Here is a 21,223-nt window from a genome sequence, read left to right on the forward strand (position 1 = left end):
GAAGAAAAATTATTTTCTTCCCCTCTCTCTTTCACTTTTCTTTTTCCTCTCGCTTAAATCAAATGAACCCTTAAATTATTTTGATTTAAACAATTCAAAAATAAAAACACTCTTTTTAACTTATCGCAACAATAAACCATAAGCACTTATCGTAAACAGTCGCAAATATTTGTAATTGTATTACATAAACATTTGTTTAATTGGGTAGTTTAAGTCTAAAGTCGTGGGTCGTGACGTCCATTGTTTAGACTCAAAGGAGTGAACACCACTCTTTTTATTTTTGTTTTCTTCAATAATTTACTATTACTTGATTGCAAGAAAAAGACAGGCAGTATATTAAATTAATTAAAAGCAGGTCTTTTCATGGCCACTCTAAATATTATTCAAATATTATTTTCTTTTCAATTATTATTATTATTATTATTATTGAAGCTAATGACAATTACAATATGTTGATTTCCTTATCATTTAGGCTGCTTCCAATCACACGTCACATGCCATGTTTAGTCACACACGTATTATTTAATTCTAGCCTTAGGTCAATGATGTCCCTACCATAATATTTCTCAAAAGTACATGTGTATTTATATATATATATATATATGTCTAGTTTGTTCTAAATTTATTACTCCTATGTCCAACCATAATTAAATACTTATCTGACCCAAATCAATCCATAAATTCAAAAAATAATTGAAGAAAATATTTTTATATTATTATTTCAAATTATAGAAAAAAGTATTTATTTTAAAAATTAAATTATTATTGTAAGACACATTAAATTCAAAATAGTAAAATTGGAACAACATTAATATCATATATTATAATGATTTTGATATAAAAAAATATTTTCTTTTCGTATTTAAAATTTGAATTCAAAATCTCGATTATACTTTAATTTAATTTTTTTGAAAAGAAAGGCATAGAATCAGGAATCTTCAACATATTCCAGAAGCCCCTCGCTTGACTTCAAGAAATCATACCGCCATGCCAATTTTCCTACTTATAAATACAGAGCTCCAATTCAAATATTGTACTCTACGATAAGAAAGTTGGACGTTCCCTCGCAACTGCAGAAATCCCGCCTGGAATTAGCCATTGCAACCCCCACCCCGTCTCAGCTTTCGAACTCCAGTTTTCCGTGACTCCACCAGAAACCTTTGCCACCTGTCTCCCTCTAATAACTTAGCCAATAAGGTCTGATCACTGATCAGAATTCATAACTAAGTTTGAGGCGCAGCGTTTGCCGGTGATAGGAAGCTGTCTGTTTGATCAGTATATGTAAGTATATATAGATGCATATATATATATATCATGAATTTGTACTTGTTGAGATGGTTATTTGAGGTGTGAAAAGTACTGATGGGTTCGACACTGTTTAATGTTGGTTAAACAGCCGCCGCGTTGAAGTTGCCCTGCGGCTGCGTTCCGCCCGACGGCGATCACAGGTTTGAGAAGAAAGTTGCTCGTTCAAATTCAAGAAACGGGTTTGTGAAGCGGGCTATTATGGGACAGGAGAGCGATTCCGCGCCTAAAATCGTGACCGGGGAATTTGGGTACACTCTGGAAGACGTCCCCCACTTGTCCGATTACATTTCTCATCTCCCGGTATGTACAATCTCTCTCTCTCTCTCTCTCTCTATATATATATATATATAATAATTGATTTATATAATGTGAATAGCAATTACTTCATATGATATTCAGAATGATCAAATTACCACCCTATGAAAAAAAAAATATATATATATATAATAATTTACCTCATATGATATTGAGAATGATCAAATTATAAAAAAATTTAATAATTTACTTTCTATTCTTTTCAAAATGAAATAATTTATTTTAAAAAATATTGGGAGATAAATTACTGTATTTTAAAAAATATATGGATGTAGGGTGTTGTTTATTTCTTCATAGGGGTTAATTTTTGCTCATTTATAATATCATATGGAGGTTGCTTGCATTTTTTTCAATTTATATATATATGTCATGGTTAATTACATTAATTAAAAGTAAAAGATGGTGAAAATACTAATTAGTCATAACTGCAACTAATTAATCATATCAAATAATATTAGTTTGTTAAGATTTTTAAATCATGATTATTTGTAATTTTTAAATGAGTTAATTTGGTTTTCTTGAGCCCTTTTTCCCCCCTCTTGTGAATTGTTGCAGTCCAGGTAATGTTACGTCACTCTGTTTTATTCTTCTTTGTCGTTGTCTTTTCTTGGTATCTTTGGGATGTTTAAGACTAATGTAATCCACTGGTATTATGTTGGGAATGTACTGATTCTTTCAAGAAATTTCAATTCGAATCAATCTCGGTCAAACTTGAAATATTTATATGACAAATATAGTGTATATTTATTGTGTAATCAGTGTACAATTAAAAAAAAATGACCAATCATATCAAGTGTATTACACTTACTTTTTTATTAATTTGGTTCGAATAAAATTTTTTTGGTTCCCACTATACCACATTTAATTACTTAGTTGGAAAATTCTGATCCTTTGGAATATGAATATTTTCCTACTTGCATTATGACATTGTAGGAGACATTATTAAAAAAATTAATTTTTCTCTACAATGATTATGACTTAAAAATTATGATAAATTAATACTTGTTATCACAGTTAAACAAAATTAATACTAAAACTTAAGTTTACGATTTAAAAATTATGATAAATTAATACTTGTTATCACAGTTAAACAAAATTAATACTAAAACTTAAGTTTTGGTTACACTTCATAAATATTTGCTATAGTTTTAATTATGACAAAAATATTTGTTATCATCTTTACTTTTAATATTTTTACCTTACCTACAAAAATAATGTCACCGTGGTCAAGTAATATTTGTTACAAATTCTTACTTTTGATCATAATAATTAATTAACCACGACAAAAAATATCATATTTCTTCTCATTTTCCCTTCATTTTGACAGACTTATCCCAATCCCTTACAAGACAATCCTGCGTACTCAGCTGTTAGGTAAGTTAATTTTATCACATGTCACTTTATCTTCCGTTCTTTCGTTAGAACATTGCTTATTGGCTTTGTATCAATTGATAGTTAATTGTTTTTCCTGGCAGGCAGTATTTTGTGGACTTGGACGACACTGTTGCACAAAAGGTCAGTCTTTCTGGAGACAATTATCAATTTCTGAAAAATACAACTATCCCTTTACATGTCTTTTAACTTAGTCTGGAAGGAAATTCCATTGAGGGAAGTAGATAAATACAAACTTCTACATGAATGCTCGTAAGATTATGCAGCGGCGGTACCTAATTCCACGTGAATTAGGAGTTGATGAGATAAGAATCAGCTAAGTTTTGGTGAAAGAACTCAAGTGGATTCATTAAATATCCCTACGAGCCCGGGGTGTGCAGGTTGAGTTTCTCTTTGATGATTATGCACTCGTTTCCATGTAGATAGTCGTTCACAAAGATATGCCAAGAGGGACTCATTTTCGACGTGCTGGGCCTCGCCAAAGAGTAAGTATAATAGCTCCGCTAGCTGCATTGATGTTTCTTGATAGATTTCAGTATTTCATGAATCTAAAAGAGTGTAATAATTCAGGTTTATTTCGAGTCCGATGATGTCCATGCATGTATAGTCACATGCGGAGGGTTGTGCCCCGGTCTCAACACAGTTATCAGGGAAATTGTATGCGGTTTGCATCACATGTATGGCGTGAAGCGTGTTCTGGGAATAAATGTAAGTAGTTGTATCCATTGTTTCCTAAGTTATATCTGTTAAACATTTCATTGTCGAGCATTAATCCATACTGTCTCGAGAAAAGCTGCAAACTTGTTGTCATAGTTCAAGACTTGAATGATTGAATTGTGAAGAGAAACAGTCCAATAACAACATGAAATATTGTAAAATCAGCTTTCAAGTGCTGCAATATTGTTGGGAAGAAGCAGTTCTAAAAGGTCGAAGCAAAAATTAGATAAGTGAGGAAGACAAAATGAAAATTGAAGCATTTGTGACTATGGTCGTGGAAACCACGACAACACAATGAAGAAACGAGCAACAAAAATACGATTAAAGATCAAAAGCTAACAACATTTGATGTTGAATGACAGACGAAGTTCGTGATGGCATCAACAGCTAACTAAGCTGCTAAATTTGCAGGGAGGATATCGAGGTTTTTACTCTAAGAACACCATACCTCTAACACCCAACACTGTGAACGACATTCACAAACGAGGGGGGACGGTCCTTGGGACGTCTCGAGGTGGCCATGATACTAAAAAGATCGTTGATAGCATTCAGGATCGTGGGATCAACCAAGTATGGAGTTCAATTTGGAAAATCTTGAATATTCTATGTTTATATTTCATTTTACCGATGTCATGGAGCCAAATTTATTCTAACACGGCCTCATCGTGTGCCGTTTTAGGTCTACATAATAGGTGGAGATGGAACTCAGAAGGGAGCAGCAGTTATTTTCGAGGTATTGTTTAATTCAACTGTGTTTTTATGCTAGCTATTAATACTAGTTCTATAGTAGCATGTAAACTAATTAAGTCATCAGTTGTCCAGACTTTTTGCATTTTGCATCATCGTTTCAATATTGAAGTCATTTGAACTAACTTCAAATATAGGAAATCAGAAGACGAGGTCTCAAGGTTGCAGTTGCCGGAATCCCCAAAACCATAGATAACGATATTCCGGTACTTATTTCTATTGCGTACGATGTATACATACATCTGAATGAGGGGGAAACTATAACTTTTGTCCTGTAAGTATGAGGGGCGACACTTTTAATGACTTGGAATTCAATTTTGTAATAAGGACGATATTTTTTTAAAATAAATGCATATTGAGAGCAATCTTTAATCAGAAATTACCGAATTTGGTCCAAGAGTGGTTGGAAAAAGTTCAAAATATCACACTTATGTGACTTTTCCGATCAAATTGCAATTTTTGACAACTAACGTCCTTAATGGGCCTTTTAAAAAAAAAAAAAAAACCGTCTTTCATTACCAAATTATAATATAGGTCGATAAAAAGTACCACTATTTCATACTTATAGAATGAAAATTAAAAATTTTCATCTGGATGAGATCTAGCCTACAGTTGTATTCTCCAAATAGTAGGTATATTAAAACTAACTGAAAAGTTTTATACCATATTATCTCTTTTTTCAGGTAATTGACAAATCATTTGGGTTTGATTCTGCGGTTGAGGAAGCCGAACGTGCTATCACTGCAGCGCATGTTGAAGCTACAAGTATTGAGAATGGTATTGGACTCGTGAAGTTAATGGGGCGATATAGTGGTATGTCTTCTGAGTACCCTGCACCAAATTGGAATTCAGTTTCATGAGTAATAATAGGGATAATTATACCGATATCCTGCCGTCTTTTATGATTAAATAATACCCTTTGAAATCGTTAAACATTTTACGACGGGTTTAAATGTATTTTTCCACGAAATGGACACTTGGGATTAAATTTGTTGAAAATATATTTTTTGGGACCAAAACTGTAGAGCCTTTTATTATGTACAAAGATAGAAAATAACTAGAAAAAATATGAATTTATGTTATGGTTAATTACTATAGCCAAAAGAAGAAAAACGTAGCAAATTACAAATCAACCACTGCTTTGCAAAGTCCATTAGCCATGGCTAAAAAATTATGGCAAATGTCTTAACTATGGTTAAAAATTATGATGAATATTAATTAATCGTGCTAAAAGTTTAAGTTTTTATTTTGATTTTGTTTAACTGTTGTTGATAGTATTAATTTACCACGGCTTTAGTGAATGCAATTTTGCCCCAACATGTTTCATCCACAGATACGTGAGTCTACACTTTTTATATACCAATTTTTTAATATTTTTCCTATATTTAGTTCCGAAAGCCGCTTTTCATTGACATATAACGGCTATTTGTAGGATATGTGATTTTTCATCTATTTCTTTTTACAGAGATTGAACTGTGGAACTAAATATGTCGAAAAAATAAAATTTGAAATTTTTTTTATTAACCTTTTCTTATTCCCTTACCATACCAAACATAAAAATGATATACTAAAACCATTCGTTCATATTTTTATTCCATTCATAATTTTATCTTATTTTCATCCAAATTCAATGAATACGTCTAAAATTCCATTAAATGTACAGGTTTTATTGCTATGTATGCTACCCTTGCTAGTAGAGATGTGGACTGCTGCCTCATTCCAGAGTCGCCGTTCTATCTCGAAGGACCTGGAGGACTTTTCGAGTACATAGAGAAGCGACTTAAAGAGAATGGACACATGGTGATTGTTATAGCTGAAGGCGCAGGGCAGGAGTTGTTATCCGATAGTCTACGATCAACAAATCAACAAGATGCTTCTGGAAATAAGCTTCTGCAAGACGTTGGCCTGTGGATATCACAAAGGATTAAGGTCTGAGATTTTAGTTTTTTCTTATTTGTTTTCTGTTTTACCGGGGATTTCTAAAACGTGCACTGTGGTACGAAAATATGCATGCCCCTCATGCAATAACCATTGATAATAAACACGCAAAATTACACTTTTAATCCCATAAAATATGAGTTTCAATTACTTTGGAGACTGAAAGTTCAAACTTCAAGTGTGAATGCACTCCCACATTGTTCACTGGTCGAACATGATTAATTTCATCTTTGATGTTGTTCGTGTGCAGGATCACTTTTCCAAGCAAAGAAAGATGACGATTAATCTCAAGTATATTGGTGAGTACTCGGAAAATTCCCCGTTGTTATGATAAATGAAGTCAAAAGTGGAGGTTTCTTCTCTAACAAAGTTCTCCAATTGTTTTTCCAGATCCCACATATATGATTCGAGCTATTCCAAGTAATGCATCTGACAATGTATATTGTACACTTCTTGCCCAAAGTGCAGTTCATGGCGCGATGGCAGGATATACAGGTTTCACTGTAGGGCCTGTAAATGGCCGACACGCTTATATACCCTTCTATGTAAGTTTTCTTTCGTCACCTTTCACACTTTTAACTATTTCACGCACTTTTTTGTTTTTCACATTTAAGTGATTTGTTGTTAATTACGTGATAAATGAATTTATTAAGAAAAATATTTGCTTGATAATTAATTCGTCACTGATTTTAGTATCGGGTCTTTTTTGTTGTTGTTTTTGCAAGAAATTTGGCTAACAAAAAAATAATTGTTCGTAAAATTCTAGGGGTAACTTCTCAAATTTGTTTGTGAAGGCAAGCTACCGAACTTTTTAACATTAAAATTCATTTCTAAATATAACAAGAAAATATTTTGTTTCTAATATTTATTTCGAAATCACAAGAACTTAAAATTCTTTTTCGTTGCTATGATTTGTTGCTAATTACCAACAACTTCATTCTCCTTTCTAATTTTCCTAGCTATTAGCATAATTTCTCTCAGTGCATCCAACTCTTTTAGCTTTTACAATTGAGTATCAAGTTATTTGTCGATCAACAAACTCCTGATGTATTTGTGCAGAGAATTAATGAGAGTAGGAATAAGGTAGTGATCACAGATAGGATGTGGGCGAGGCTTCTCTCCTCCACCAACCAGCCCAGTTTCTTGAGTGCAAAAGACGTTGCTGAAGCTAGCAAGCGGGAGAAGACACCATATGTATTGCTCGACAATGGATTTGTTGACGGCAAATACATGAATGAAGATGTTGCCTGCTAGATGATCTTGCAACGCTATTATGGAGGCCGGTGGGAGACCATAAGCATCACTGTCCAACAAAACCATAATACATTCCATTTGTTTCTTCTACGTAGAGAAAATCCAATAAATTTGTCTGTCTGTGTTGTAGGAGTTGCCTTGTTTTGTAAGCATAAACATGTGACGTAGTAAACATGATGGTCAAAATATAAATCCATCTGAACAACAACACATATTCCAACATAATTGCTGTCAAAATTTATATCCAACACAAATGTAGTGATTACATTATATGCATGTTAGATTGTAGAGTGTGGAAGCAAAATTCTTTAGGATTACTAATCTCTAGCCATTGATTCAAACGCAAATCTATAACAAAACCCGAAAAGCTGAGGAAAAATTGATGTTGGATTCTTCTGGAATCTAGTGCAGTCAAATCAATGGTGTGTCTTCTTCACAATTACAAGATTTCAGGGGACCCCAAACCTCATATCATGTTTTTAATAGAAAACTCCATAACAATTCTAATTTTTTTTCATAAAAAAATATATCATATGTATTTAATCGGCAGTTACCGAAAGTTGCATAAGTTGGATAGTGAACCACATCAACAAAACCGTCACGTAGAGATAAGTTGTGGTCACAACTCATCAGAAATGCCCTAGGCAGAGAGCATACATCTGATTAAGCCATGGCCATGGCTTATCATACGTTCGCTGGACAGAGAATGGTCATGTGATAAGATGTGGTCATGGCTTATCTCATGTCTGTTCTGACTTTAAAACAACATGTCAGAGCTATATGTCCAATATGTTTCACTTAACTTTTGCTTGAATAAATGCAAAAAACATTCACCAAATTTTGGAAATATATAAGTCAAGTAAAAATTATAGTAGCAGTGAAGCTTGAGGAAAGAGGTTCACATTCTACTGATTCTTTGGTTTGTTGATGAAACAAACGTCATTTTATAAAATGTGTTAAGAATAAGTATTCTACTGCTTACGTGCAGGTTAATTCCCATGCATGGCTAACTTGCCTTCGTAAACTCATTTATTTATAGTGATACATTAATTGGCATACGAAAAATGCACTTTTGGTCACCGGTGGAGTTCTAGTAATCTATTCGATTTCAATTTTGCAATTGAAAATAATAATTCAAAGAAAAAAGTAGCACATTTGGTCCATTTATTGCTGGAAAATGAATTTTTTTACTGAAAAATGAGTTTGTCACATGCCAAGCATGCAACTTTTGTAGCAAATTGGCATTTTCGAAAAAGAAATTAAACAAAATGTGCAATTTATTTTAAAAAAATTATTATTCTTGATTGCAAAATTGAAATCGCAATGAACTAAAATGACAACCCAACCATAATTTTGGACGAAAATTCATTCTCTCCATCCCTTGTGCATGATGATGAAAAGATATTAGGAATAGTTTTTGGCAATGTTATTGGAAATTTTAAAAACTTACGAGGGTGTAAATATTTTAATGATTTCTGTTGAAACGTGATGCGAACAAAAAGTTGCTCGTTCGAACAAGTCTAACTAGAGGTCTTTAGGCTTAAAATGCTGCGAGCTTTTGACAGAGTACCTACAAAAAACGCATGAGCAATCCAACGCCTAAAATAGTAATTAATTATTTTTCATTTGTCGATTTTGTGATGTTTTTTATTTTAGTTTTGCATTATTTTTTACCAGACCAGCCGGCTTGGTCCATGAGTGAGATACCAAGTTTATAAATTATGCATTTATGCTAACCTAGTAGGGTTTAAAGATCAATCCAATATAATAGGATGCCTCACTTATAACAATGATTCCAAGTCACATCATAATTAAAAGTCTCCAACTAATTCATTCTATATTCACGCAACTGATCAAATTAATGCATGCATCATGTCGTGTTTTAAAAAATATTTCTAACACAATTACAATAGAAGGTTCCAAAAAATTGTGCCTAATACTATTTTAAAAATTAAGCACTATACAATTCTAACGACTGTTTCTAAATATATCACTAATACAAATAAATACAGTTCCAAAATTCGACTATGAGTATTACAAACACCGTTTCAAAAATATCCCAAATTAAATTACATAACCATTCCAAATCTTATCCAATGTATTCCAATAAAAAAAAAAAATCATATTCAAATACATTATTAGGACTTGTCACTAGCAATGTATTATAATACCGTTCTACTTGGGAATGGTCTTTTTCCAACCGTCCCTAAATTTTAATAACGCGGTTTATAACGACGAATCGTAAACCATTCCAAACTCCGATTCAAAATAATTTTTCAATTCAAATTATTCCAAATAAAAAAAAATAGTTTCTAAAATCGCCATAAATCCTGTATTTTTTTTTAGTGGGACTGCACACACGACTACATATTCAGAGTCTTCAAAATCTTTGCCGGAAAATGACGAGGAGGCCGGTTTAGAGTAGCACCTTTTTTTGTTTTGCTTTTTAAAAATTTTTGTTTTCGTACTTTTTTTCAATTAATGTATATTCTTTATTATTAATTGTGCTTTTAATATTTAATTGCAGTCCAATTTATTCAATACTTATCAAATTTAAATATATAAATTGAAATTTAAAGAATTCATTATAATATAAATAATATTTTCAATTATTGCATTAAAATTTAGAAATAAATTAATTTAAAAATTAAAATAATTAAAAAATAAATGAATCAAAAGAATTCAATTTAATAAAGATAAATTAAAAGTAATTTTAAAAAAACAAAATAAAAATTGTGACAAATATATATATATATATATATATATATACATGTATGCATACTAATTTTCTCCTTTATTTTTGGGGTGTGTTTGATTATTGAAATATACATACTTGGTCAGGATTGAAGACAAAAGAAGTGAGCTCTCGACAGTGATTTCCAAAGCACTAATTTGACTGTGTTAGCTAGAGACGAAAGCGGTTATGCAATGAGTTCTCGACCTCACACAAATAACAAACCATCTTTAGGACATGTATATAAATACATCCCTCCACCTCTCAACAATCACCAATAACTCTGAAATTCTCTTTTGTACAGTTTCTCATTCCCGAGATTCGAATACAATAAGAAAATAATAAAACCAAACAGTAAATAGGAGAGAAGAATAAAAATGGCTACACTCCCACAATTCGCAATCATCTTAGCCGGAGCTCTCTGCTTCCTGTCTCTAGCTGATGTCGCCAACTCCCAGGGCCCTGAATTCATCGTCAAGGGAATGGTGTACTGCGACGTCTGCCGTGTCAATTTCTTCAATAAATTCAGCGAGCCTATGTCAGGTACGTGAACGAATACGACATGTAGTATCTTCTCTCACACACACCAACACCTTATATATATATATAAACACGCATTTGATGATATTAATTACGTGTATATATATATATATACACACACATTACAGGAGCACAAGTGAAGTTGGAATGCAAAGACAAGGAAAGCGGCAAGGTGACATACCGCATGACGGGTGGTGAAACCGACGACAATGGGATCTACACGTTGCCGGCGGAAGGTGATCATCTTGGGGAAGTCTGTGAAGTGACACTGGTGAAGAGCAGCAGGGCGGAATGCAGCGAGATCCCAATTGATCGATCCGGAAAGAGTCCAACATCTGAAGTAACCCTCGTCGCCACTAGTAGCTTCATGGATAATATCCGTCTCGCAAACCCACTCGTCTTCACCAGGAAGGAAGCCCTGCGCAAGTGCATTGAATTCTTAAAGGATGTCCAAATGACCTTGGCACGATTATGATCGAGTTTAATTTCTTATATTTTATCCATGTGTTGTGGGTCTAAGTCTAGGGCCTTCTATGAGCTGATGTCCTTCTTACAATATGATCGTTAAAATTTAAAGTGTGGAGAACAAAGTATATTCATAGAAATCAATTAGAGAAGGAAAAATTAGGCTTTATTCATCTAAAAACTCAAATACTTTATTCATCTAAACTCTCTCGTTCTAAAATTACAGAGATATGAAACTATATATAAAGAATAGAGTTCTAACTAAAGAAGAAAACTAACTCACTTTGAACTCTAGTTGGCAACAGACTCAACAAAATTAAATACTGGAATACTAATAAAAAACAAATACTGAGAACAAAAGGATAAGTACGAATAGAACTTGATAAAGTACAAACAGAACTTTCAACAGCCCCCCCCCTCAAGATGGAGCCGAGGAAGCGAGGCCAGCTTGTAAAGGAATCATCCAAAGTTAGTAGTAAGTTGTATCAGGATGACAGCATTGTTATCGCGTCAGAAGAGAATGGGTAGCGGAACAGAGACATGAAACAAAATGAAGGCTCAGGAGCCTAAAAACCCAAGGCCTACTAAGACCAAAGGCCACAACCACTTCACAGTTGCAAAAATCACTCAAAGCCACAATGGCTCTACCAATATTCAAAGCCATAAAGGCTTATGGAACCACAAAAGCTCCACCAATATTCAAAGCCACAAAGGTTCATAGAACCACAAAGGGCCTACCAATATTCAAAGTCATAAAGGCTCATAGAACCACAAAGGTTCTACCAATATTCAAATCCACAAAGGCTTATAGAACCACAAAAGCTCTACCAATATTCAAAGCCACAAAGGCTCATACAACCACAAATGCTCTACCAATATTCAAAGCCACAAAGGCTCATAAACGAATTTCAGAGAAGGAAGAAGGAGATCATCAGCGTTCGATTTTGCCGAAGTTCCATCGATGAATGCAGTTTCATGCGGCGGTACTCTAGGATTTTAAAGGCAGCGAGCAAGTATGCCAGAAGCAGCGTGCTAGGGTTTCAAAGCAGCGAGCAAGTATGCCAGCGGAGGCGTGCTATGGTTTCAAAGGCAACGAGCAAGTACGTCAGCGACAGCGTGCTAGGGTTTCAAAAGGCTCTCTTTTTCTCTCTTTTTTTTTTTTTTTTTGAGAAACCCGCTCTGATACTATGTTAAAATTTGAAGTGTGGAGAACATAGTATATTCATAGAAATAAATTAAAGAAGAAAAAACTAGGCTTTATTCGTCTAAAAACTCTCTCATTCTAAAATTAAAAAGATGTGAAACTATATATAAAGAATAGAGTTCTAGTTAAAGAAGAAAACTAACTCACTTTGAACTCTAGTTGGCAACAGACTCAATAAAAATTAAACACTGAAATACTAATAAAAAACAAATACTGAGAACAAAAGGATAAGTACGAGCAAAACTTGATAAGTACAAATAAAATTTTCAACAAGCACCTAGTTCATTATTGCTTTGGGAATAAAGTTTGGTATAGTAAAAACTTTGGATTTTTGTTTTTTTTTTTTTTTAGGGAGATACACTTCCTGGTGTTGGATAGTGTGGGATCTGAATTTATTAAAGGAAAGAATAATGTTGTAGGCAGTAAACCAAAAATCATGAGGCGACCAACAACAAACTAGTATCATGACGGAAAAGTGAAAAGAACCCGACCGGAGAGTGAAATATAATATACAATTGTAACTTTTCGAGCAATGGGAGGAGCATGGGCTCTAACCGCCCGCGTGTCATTTGAAGAATGTAATTTCATTATTGGGAAAAGAAAATAGTCTACTAACTTTGTCTTCGTTTAATTGTAATCCATTAACTATGATAGTCATCACATTTTGTACACTATGTTGTAAAATTGTGTCAATTTCGTTTGATTTAGGATTTTGGAGTCAATTTTACAGTGAAAAATGAACAAAAATTACTAATGTATCGTTTAGTTGCTTAATTGTTGGGCGATCGAAACCATTGGTGTTTCTATGTTGGAATTATGTAATCTAGGATTCCAACGTGGCAAGTAATGGAGGGAAAAGAGAGACACGCACGTTTCATGTGCCTCTTCTTTAGTCAAAGCCTCCCTTCGAAAATGACTCTCCTATTTCCCCCAAACTTTCAGCCCTAATTTCCCCCCATCCCGCAAACGATTGCATATTGTTTTGTTGAAAGAGAAGACGAGAGGCTTGTATTGGGCAGCAACCATGATAGTTATGAGAGTCGACTCAGAGTTGATTAAAAAAAAGAAAAAAAATCCCCCAAAAACCGCCTAAATCAAATCGAATTGAATCATTTTTTATAATTTATTTTTCAAATCGCAATTCTAAATTTAGATTAAAATCGCACCACACTATTGGTTTGATTTTAATTTAGAATTTAAAAAAATCAACAAAAACCACACCGCACCGCTATACATATAATTAATTTTTTAGATTATATACATAGTAATTTGATAATGTAATTAATTTTTTGGAAAAAAATCATTTTCAGATTATATAATCCCAAATTTCATATATTATCTAAGATCCACATTCAAAGCTCATTTTTCTAATATTTATATTTGGACTTCATCCAATATATATGTTTAATTATTTAAGCCCATTCAAATTTTAAACACATTTGATGATCAACTTAAGTTTTCATTTATTTTATCTCCCCTGTGTTTTCTTCTCTCCCCATTTTCCTCTTCTCTCTTACTGCCCTTTTTGTTTTGTTTTTCTGCCTTTTATCTCTGTTATCTCTAAAATCGACCATTGGCCTTTATTAAATTAAGTGTTTTCTTGTTGGATTGATATATATTATCTTATATTTTAATCTAATTAAAGTTGTGGAGAGTATTGGTGGTTTATGGTATATAATGTTGATTTTTTTTGCTTCCAACATATATACAAGCACTTGTTTCATTTGTTGATTTTTTTTAGTCTCGTCTTATTTTTGTTATAAGTAGTAAAATCGCCAAACTGCCGGAAACCGCATATTTGAATTTGAATAATATGTATAAAACAGCCAATGGCAATTCGATTTGAAAATAATTTTAAAAAAATTGAAACTCTTGAGCACCCCTACTACGTATGTACCTAAGGTAGGGTCAACCACTTACTAATGCTTTAAGGAGAATAGAAGTCTTCCTCTTGGCGTCTCCAACCAAAGTATTTAACAGTCATGTGCTTCGCACGTGGTCTACACCATTAAATTATAAACGAAAAAGTGAATAATGATCAAAAGCGCTAATTATTTTTTTAAGTTACGAGACTAAAAGTAATAACCCGATAAAGGATGAAATCAAAAGTGAAATTGACCTAACTTATGGGACCATAAATACTATTTTTTATTTTTTTATTTATTATTCATTTAAAAATTTTGCCTTACCTAACCTCAACCCCGACATCAACCATTAGGCAGTTGTTACAATAATTGTATGTCTTAATGATGTAATATAATACAAATAATCAATTCATAACATAAGATATATATACACAAGTAATCTGACAAAATTTACTTTATTTATATGAACAATATACAAATTCAGATACATTAAGTGCATCTTGAGGCCGTAACCTCCAAAAACTAGAAAGATAAATGACTGTAAAAAAAAACAAACAAACTAAGAAATAAGAGCATTAAAGAAGAACTCTCATGTTGTAGTTCATTTATTTACACTCTATATCTAAATGTTAGCAGTCCTTCACCTAATATATATAACTTCACACCACTTTGTGAGAAATTTACCATTTGAGCTTTGCGGGAAAGTACTGCAGTAATTAACTATGTGTTAGAAAAATAATTCAAAAAATAAAAAAAGATAAAATACTACGGCCAGTGAAAGTTACTTACCTTCTCAATGAGGGAGATATAGTATGGTTTCACTTTATCAACATCAATTCTAACTTTGCTCTTACTGTACAGATCATACTTGCTGAAATTTTTTTTGAAGTTAAATTAAAAAATAATATTAGTATTTTTTTATTTATTTATTAGAAAAATCACAATAGCGTATATTTAAATTACTTGAATTTCTTCAGCCATTCAAGATTTTGCTTATCCTCGTCATTCATCAAGTGTGTGTAAGCTCCAGCCTTGTGCATAGCTGCAAATTGCATATATATAACATGTTAATGTAATTAAACAAACACTAATTAGTTTTATATTAAGGAGAAGAAACGTAAATTCTTACGATAAAATGAGTGGAAACGGATGATGAACATTGCAGCTGAAGGTAGAGTTGTTCCGTTTTTCTTAGCCACCTTTGATTTAGACAAGAAGGGAAAAAAAGAAAAATTAAAAAGGCAAAAGCTGCTCATATGTAATTTGCTACCCAAATCTTGGTAATGAGAAGCCATAGGTGAAATTCATAAACCTTGTAGAATTTTGGATTGAATTTTCTACTACAATTCACTTTACATTTTCGCTTTCATTTCACATATTCACGTAATATGTATAAAAACTATGTTATCAATTTGATCTAAGAAAAAAATTATACACGTGATGTGTGTATGTGAAATAAACTACAAGATGCAATAGAAAATTCAATGGAGTAGAAATTCTGGGCTTACCAAGTACATGTATTCGTCGTGGCCCCATGACATGAGAACCTTGTCAAGTCCACATCCTTCTTGATAGATCCCATTCTTAGTGTTGTAAGCAGGGTTGTTAAAATCAGAATTGTCCTTGAAATACTACATCACATGAAAGTCGATTTATTTGAATTAATATTGTATATCTTCCACGTAGTTTTTTCCTTTTTCGTCATAAATTTCACATTTCGAACAAGACTTTGTTACCTTATGATGAACAATGGATTCATCGAAAGCACAACCGACAGGAAATGTATCACCTGTTGTCGCGAATACGTATGTATTAGTTAATACATTTTGAACAGTTTGATCTTGAAAATGGTAGAGAAATATATAATGCTAGGGTGTTTATGAACTCACCAACGACAGCCCATTGAGGGAGCTGCCCAAAGCTAGGGAGACAAAGCACTTTCCCAAGATCTGCACATTCCATGTAAAATGATGTTAAATATTCACATCTTTCTATACTATTAATGCATTTTATATATCCAAGGTTAATTATATTTGCTGCTTCATACATTAGGAGTCGGGCACACTAAGTATCCCAAATATAGGGGTGACAAATATTTATTTTATTTTATTTTAATTTTTTTGTAATTATAAAATTTCATCCATCAAATATTTAAAAGTGATCGAAAATTGATTACATGCACAAACTTTAGGGCTTTTTTTTTTTTTTTGAGGGGGAGTTACTAACATGGAAATGTAATAAAAAATCAACTGCCAACTAAGATATTTTCTTATTTTTTTCTACCACGTTAGAACTTACATGAAAAATCCCTACCATATAACCAATGATATGGAAAAAGAAAGGGGAAATATCTTTTTTATTTGGAGTTTTTTTATGACTTATTCTTTTTTTTGACATAAAAACAAACTTTGAATTATATGTTACACTAGCTATCGTGACAAGGCGTTCTTGTGGACATATAATAAAAAGTCTTACATATATTAAAATATATTATAAATTAGAATAAAATGTATAACACATACATCAATTTCAAAAAGAAAAGAAAAAAAATCAATTTAAATATATTACCAATAAAAAAATAAAACAAATAATAACAATAAAATTAGTAATTTATATATAATTATAAATTATAAAAAATAAATTATTATTTTATAAAATAAAATTTAGGGTAAAATATATTTTCCCCTGCTAAACTATTTTTAATGTAGCATTTACCCCACTAAATTAACAAATGTAACACTTATCCTCTTGGTTGGACAAAAATGCCCCTCATCCTTGAACAATTATAGTATTTTTAATATATTTTAGTATTTTGTATATTGAATCATCGTCCAATTATTTTTAGATTAAAATTTTTTTAATAAGTGAAAATTTTGAATTAAAAGGTGGAGTATAAATTAATATATATAGTAAATACACAATAAATATAATACAACCAACAACCCATATATGCTTTTTAAAAGAAATTGATAAATAGATATATACGCTTAATAAAAAATTAAATAGAAAAGAATGAATAAATAAATTTTAGCATATTTTAAAGAAAATATGTTCAATAAATCAATACGTAATCACTCATTTTTGTCTAAAAGAATAAATAATTAATAACTCAATTTTACTATCAAATTAGTAAAATCTTTCCATGCAATTTTTTTGTGTATTTATTGTATTCATTTATTACTTAACTTTGAGTTTGTAAAAAATATAAAATTTGAACTATTTAACTCACTAATTAATTATACTTTAATTTATTTTAAATAAAGGATATTTTTTTCAATTAGAAAAATTTAATTAAAGCTAAAATAAAAATTTGCCAAAAAAAAAGTTCTTTGAACTAAATATTTATAATATATACGGACAATATTGTCCAAAAATAACTCCCAGCCCTTGCCCCACACCACTAAGATTTACAAGTTTTGAGTTATGTAATAACTAATGAAAAGATTGGACTGCGTATTTATATATACCATGAATTAGGGCGGTCAAATGCAGCCAATCTTCATTAGGATAGTCTTTCCTGGCAGCCTCAGCACTTTGGAGCAAGTGTTGAATCTGGGGTTCATCCAAATCAGGATCACTGTCGTCCACGACTTGGTTCAAAAGCTCACAGCATTCCCATATGCTCATTTCGGTCTTGTCCAATTTGCTGTATTGTTCTATCATCTTCTTCACCTGCGTTTATAGTTGCCGATTCAGCCCAATAACTAATCACTAATGCTTAAATCTTGCGCTCGTTTGAATAGAACATTGTACTTACGAAGTCTACTGTTTGGTTAATATGATTCTGCCGGTAGAATTCCTCGACCGACTTCTGCCTTTCGCTCTCGACATTAGTGTAGTCCCTATACAGACCCTCCGATTTATTAATACCAAGAGTTCATATTTTGATGCTAGTAAAAATTCAACTAAATTATATGTGACCTAAATGTTTGGCCGAAGGCATTGACTTGCGGAGCTTCGAATACTCCTTTTGATTCCATCTTGGGCTCTTCCGCTGGCATGGGTGGGACGAACAACAAAACATCAAGCCAATGTTAAAATTTAGCACATTATCTAAATTAACAGTCGTGCATGTCCCATATGTGTGCAAAAACGCATAAAATTTCACTTGATAGTTATATAAATATATGACATTAATCGGATACAATGCATGTGGTTGTACCAAAACCTAATAACAGTGGAAATTTCAGTTTGAATGACTCGGTCAAAGCTAAATTAATTATATATATAAAAAGTGCGATACATTGACATGTAATTGGTGTACAATTAAGAAAAAGTGACCATTCTCATAGCAAATGTGATTCAGCCAAACCTAATTCGAACAAGAATTTTTCATAAACGAATGCAACAATTATCATAAACTCGCAATGGTGTATTAACATCATGGAATTTAGAAAGAGACGAGAGAAAAAAGGAACAATGTATCATTTTTTTTTATATAAGGTATTTTTTACATATATAAATAAATGGGTAAATTACAATAGACTCTTTTGAGATTTATCGTAATCATAAATACTTCTTTGTTATTTAAAAAATTACAAATACTTCCTACAATAGGCTATCACAAAGGAGTATTTGGTAGGATATTTGTAATATTTCAAACAATAAGTAGGTATTCGTAATTATGAAAATTCCAGGAGAGCCCATTGTAATTTATCATAAATAAATACCAAAATAGTTACTCTATATCGATACAGATGAAAAATAAAAAAAATAAATAAAGAAAATGTCGAATATGGACTACACTTAGAGAAAGAATAAGATGAACAAACAAACCTTGCTGGGGTTTGTCAACGAGGACAGACATATTCGCAGGTAATACTGAAATAATTGACTGCAAAAACCATAAAAGTATGAAAACAAAGCTCGACTATCTTTTATTTCTTGTTATTTTCTTTTTATTTGATTTTTAATAGAGAAAGGCCGTTTCACTCAATGCTCTGATCCGAATGAAATGACCTTTAGAATGCTGTGACGAAGGATTTGAGTAAAGGAAGTATTTATAATGGGATAAAAAAGGGTCCTTATCTAATAATTGCAAGTTGATTATTATCTAATTATTAGATAAGGGTCCTTATCTAATAATTGCAAATTATTATCGGACAATCAACATGCAGTTTGCAATTATTATCTAATAATTGCAATTATTAGATAAAAAAGGGTCCTTATCTAATAATTGCTTGGTCTAACTAGGCCACAACATGCAACTGCTTGGTCTAACTAGGGGTAAAATTATAAATTATAAAAAATAAATTATTATTTGATAAAATAAAATTTAGGGTAAAATATACTTTCCCCAGCTAAACTATTTTTAATGTAACATTTACCCCACTAAATTAACAAATGTAACACTTATCCTCTTGGTTGGACAAAAATGCCCCTCATCCTTGAACAATTATATTATTTTTAATATATATTTATATTTTGTATATTAAATCATCATCAAATTATTTTTAGATTAAAATTTTTTCAATAAGTGAAGAATTTAAATTAAAAGGTGGAGTATAAATTAATATATATAGTAAATACACAATAAATATAATACAACCAACAACCCATATATGCTTTTTAAAAGAAATTGATAAATAGATATATATGCTTAATAAAAAATTAAATAGAAAAGAATGAATAAATAAATTTTAGCATATTTTAAAGAAAATATGTGTAGCAGAACGATGTTTGATCATAATTCAACTAATTTTGACTCAATATTAATTTCTTAAAATCTTGATTTTTTTTAATTATAAAAAGAATCTCATTGGTTGGAGGCTCCATCTACTTTAAATTAATTAGAAATTCACTTTGTATTTAGCTAAACAACTTTTAACTATTCAAAATCTTTTCTGCAAAATACAGATACTAAATATGTACAATTTGTATTATATTTTATTTTTTAGTTACTAACTAGAAAATTTTCCATTGGTAGAAACTCATCTACTATGAATTAATTAGAAATTTATGTTGTATTTATTTAAATAAATTCACCTATTCAAAATTTTATCCTTACGAGATTAATTAATAGATATTTTATTTATTTAAAGTCTGAAACATAGTTTAGGGAAAAGTATTATTTTAGTCAGCTAAGTATGTCTAATTTTAATTTTAGTCCGTTAACTATATTTATTTTTGTTTAGGTCCAGCAACTTATTAAATTGCTTACTTTTAGTCATCTGGCTGATTTTCGGACAATTTTACCCTTATACAACTTTTGAAAGGCGGTTTTAGTCCATATGCACTCATAGGGGTAAAATTGTCCGAAAATCAACCAGAGGACTAAAAATAAGCAATTTCGTAAGTTACTGGACTTAAATAAAAATAGACATAGTTATCGGACTAAAATTAAAATTAGGCATACTTAGAGGACTAAAATAATACTTTTCCCTATAGTTTATTCTTTTCATAGAGAAATTTATATTAGATGATCATTAGCAACGTAATAATGTATAAGTTAGTAGAGTGTTTTGGTAGGTCACCAAGTAAAATTGTAAGAATTAGCAAGCTTGATAGTGAAATGTGTAGAAATCGCCAAGAATAAGACCAACCAGGGGGCCAATGCGACATTCGCAGCCACTGCATGCTGCGGAGGTTCATCCTCTATTAGGAATAATTAATAAATATGGTTTAGTTATTGAATTGTAGTCTTATGATGTTCATTTGTTGCACAGGAGACATAATTAGGTAGGTCAAGAATAGAGCAAAAGGTGGTAAGTACATCAAATACGCAACAATTTTATTAAATATTTG

General features: G+C 31.5%; 3 protein-coding genes across 5 annotated transcripts; 2 read left to right on the forward strand and 1 right to left on the reverse strand.

Annotated features, from left to right (window-relative positions):
• The first annotated feature begins 1,010 nt into the window (after window positions 1–1,010).
• Window positions 1,011–7,879, forward strand: LOC105162025 (ATP-dependent 6-phosphofructokinase 6). 3 transcript variants are annotated; one of them, XM_011079924.3, is made up of 14 exons: window positions 1,013–1,281; window positions 1,397–1,608; window positions 2,951–2,997; window positions 3,099–3,138; window positions 3,438–3,500; window positions 3,586–3,723; window positions 4,144–4,302; window positions 4,412–4,465; window positions 4,617–4,685; window positions 5,163–5,292; window positions 6,143–6,408; window positions 6,668–6,716; window positions 6,808–6,962; window positions 7,477–7,879. In XM_011079924.3, exons 2-14 carry the CDS (start codon window positions 1,507–1,509, stop codon window positions 7,669–7,671), a joined length of 1,467 nt encoding a protein of 488 aa, XP_011078226.1. In that variant the 5' UTR covers window positions 1,013–1,281; window positions 1,397–1,506; the 3' UTR covers window positions 7,672–7,879. The 3 variants fall into 3 exon arrangements, with proteins under 3 accessions (XP_088736865.1, XP_011078226.1, XP_088736866.1); XM_088880739.1 differs by lacking the exon at window positions 4,617–4,685 and having other exon boundaries at window positions 1,011–1,281; XM_088880740.1 differs by lacking the exons at window positions 1,013–1,281; window positions 1,397–1,608 and having other exon boundaries at window positions 2,945–2,997; window positions 3,442–3,500.
• Window positions 7,880–10,702: 2,823 nt separating this feature from the next.
• Window positions 10,703–11,503, forward strand: LOC105162024 (pollen allergen Che a 1). Its single transcript, XM_011079923.3, has 2 exons — window positions 10,703–10,948; window positions 11,074–11,503. The coding sequence occupies exons 1-2, from the start codon at window positions 10,783–10,785 to the stop codon at window positions 11,418–11,420; spliced, it is 513 nt and encodes a 170-aa protein (XP_011078225.1). The 5' UTR covers window positions 10,703–10,782; the 3' UTR covers window positions 11,421–11,503.
• Window positions 11,504–14,918: 3,415 nt separating this feature from the next.
• On the reverse strand, window positions 14,919–19,448 carry LOC105162023 (inositol oxygenase 2). Its single transcript, XM_011079922.3, has 11 exons — window positions 19,256–19,448; window positions 18,401–18,473; window positions 18,237–18,321; window positions 17,947–18,151; window positions 16,369–16,428; window positions 16,216–16,268; window positions 15,988–16,110; window positions 15,609–15,678; window positions 15,443–15,521; window positions 15,269–15,350; window positions 14,919–15,186 (listed from the first exon to the last, which is right to left on the reverse strand). Exons 1-11 carry the CDS (start codon window positions 19,284–19,286, stop codon window positions 15,160–15,162), a joined length of 888 nt encoding a protein of 295 aa, XP_011078224.1. The 5' UTR covers window positions 19,287–19,448; the 3' UTR covers window positions 14,919–15,159.
• Window positions 19,449–21,223: the final 1,775 nt, after the last annotated feature.

This window comes from Sesamum indicum, linkage group LG5, assembly GCF_026168435.1.
Source record: "Sesamum indicum cultivar Baizhima isolate 11 linkage group LG5, ASM2616843v1, whole genome shotgun sequence".
NCBI classification, from domain to species: Eukaryota; Viridiplantae; Streptophyta; class Magnoliopsida; order Lamiales; family Pedaliaceae; genus Sesamum; species Sesamum indicum.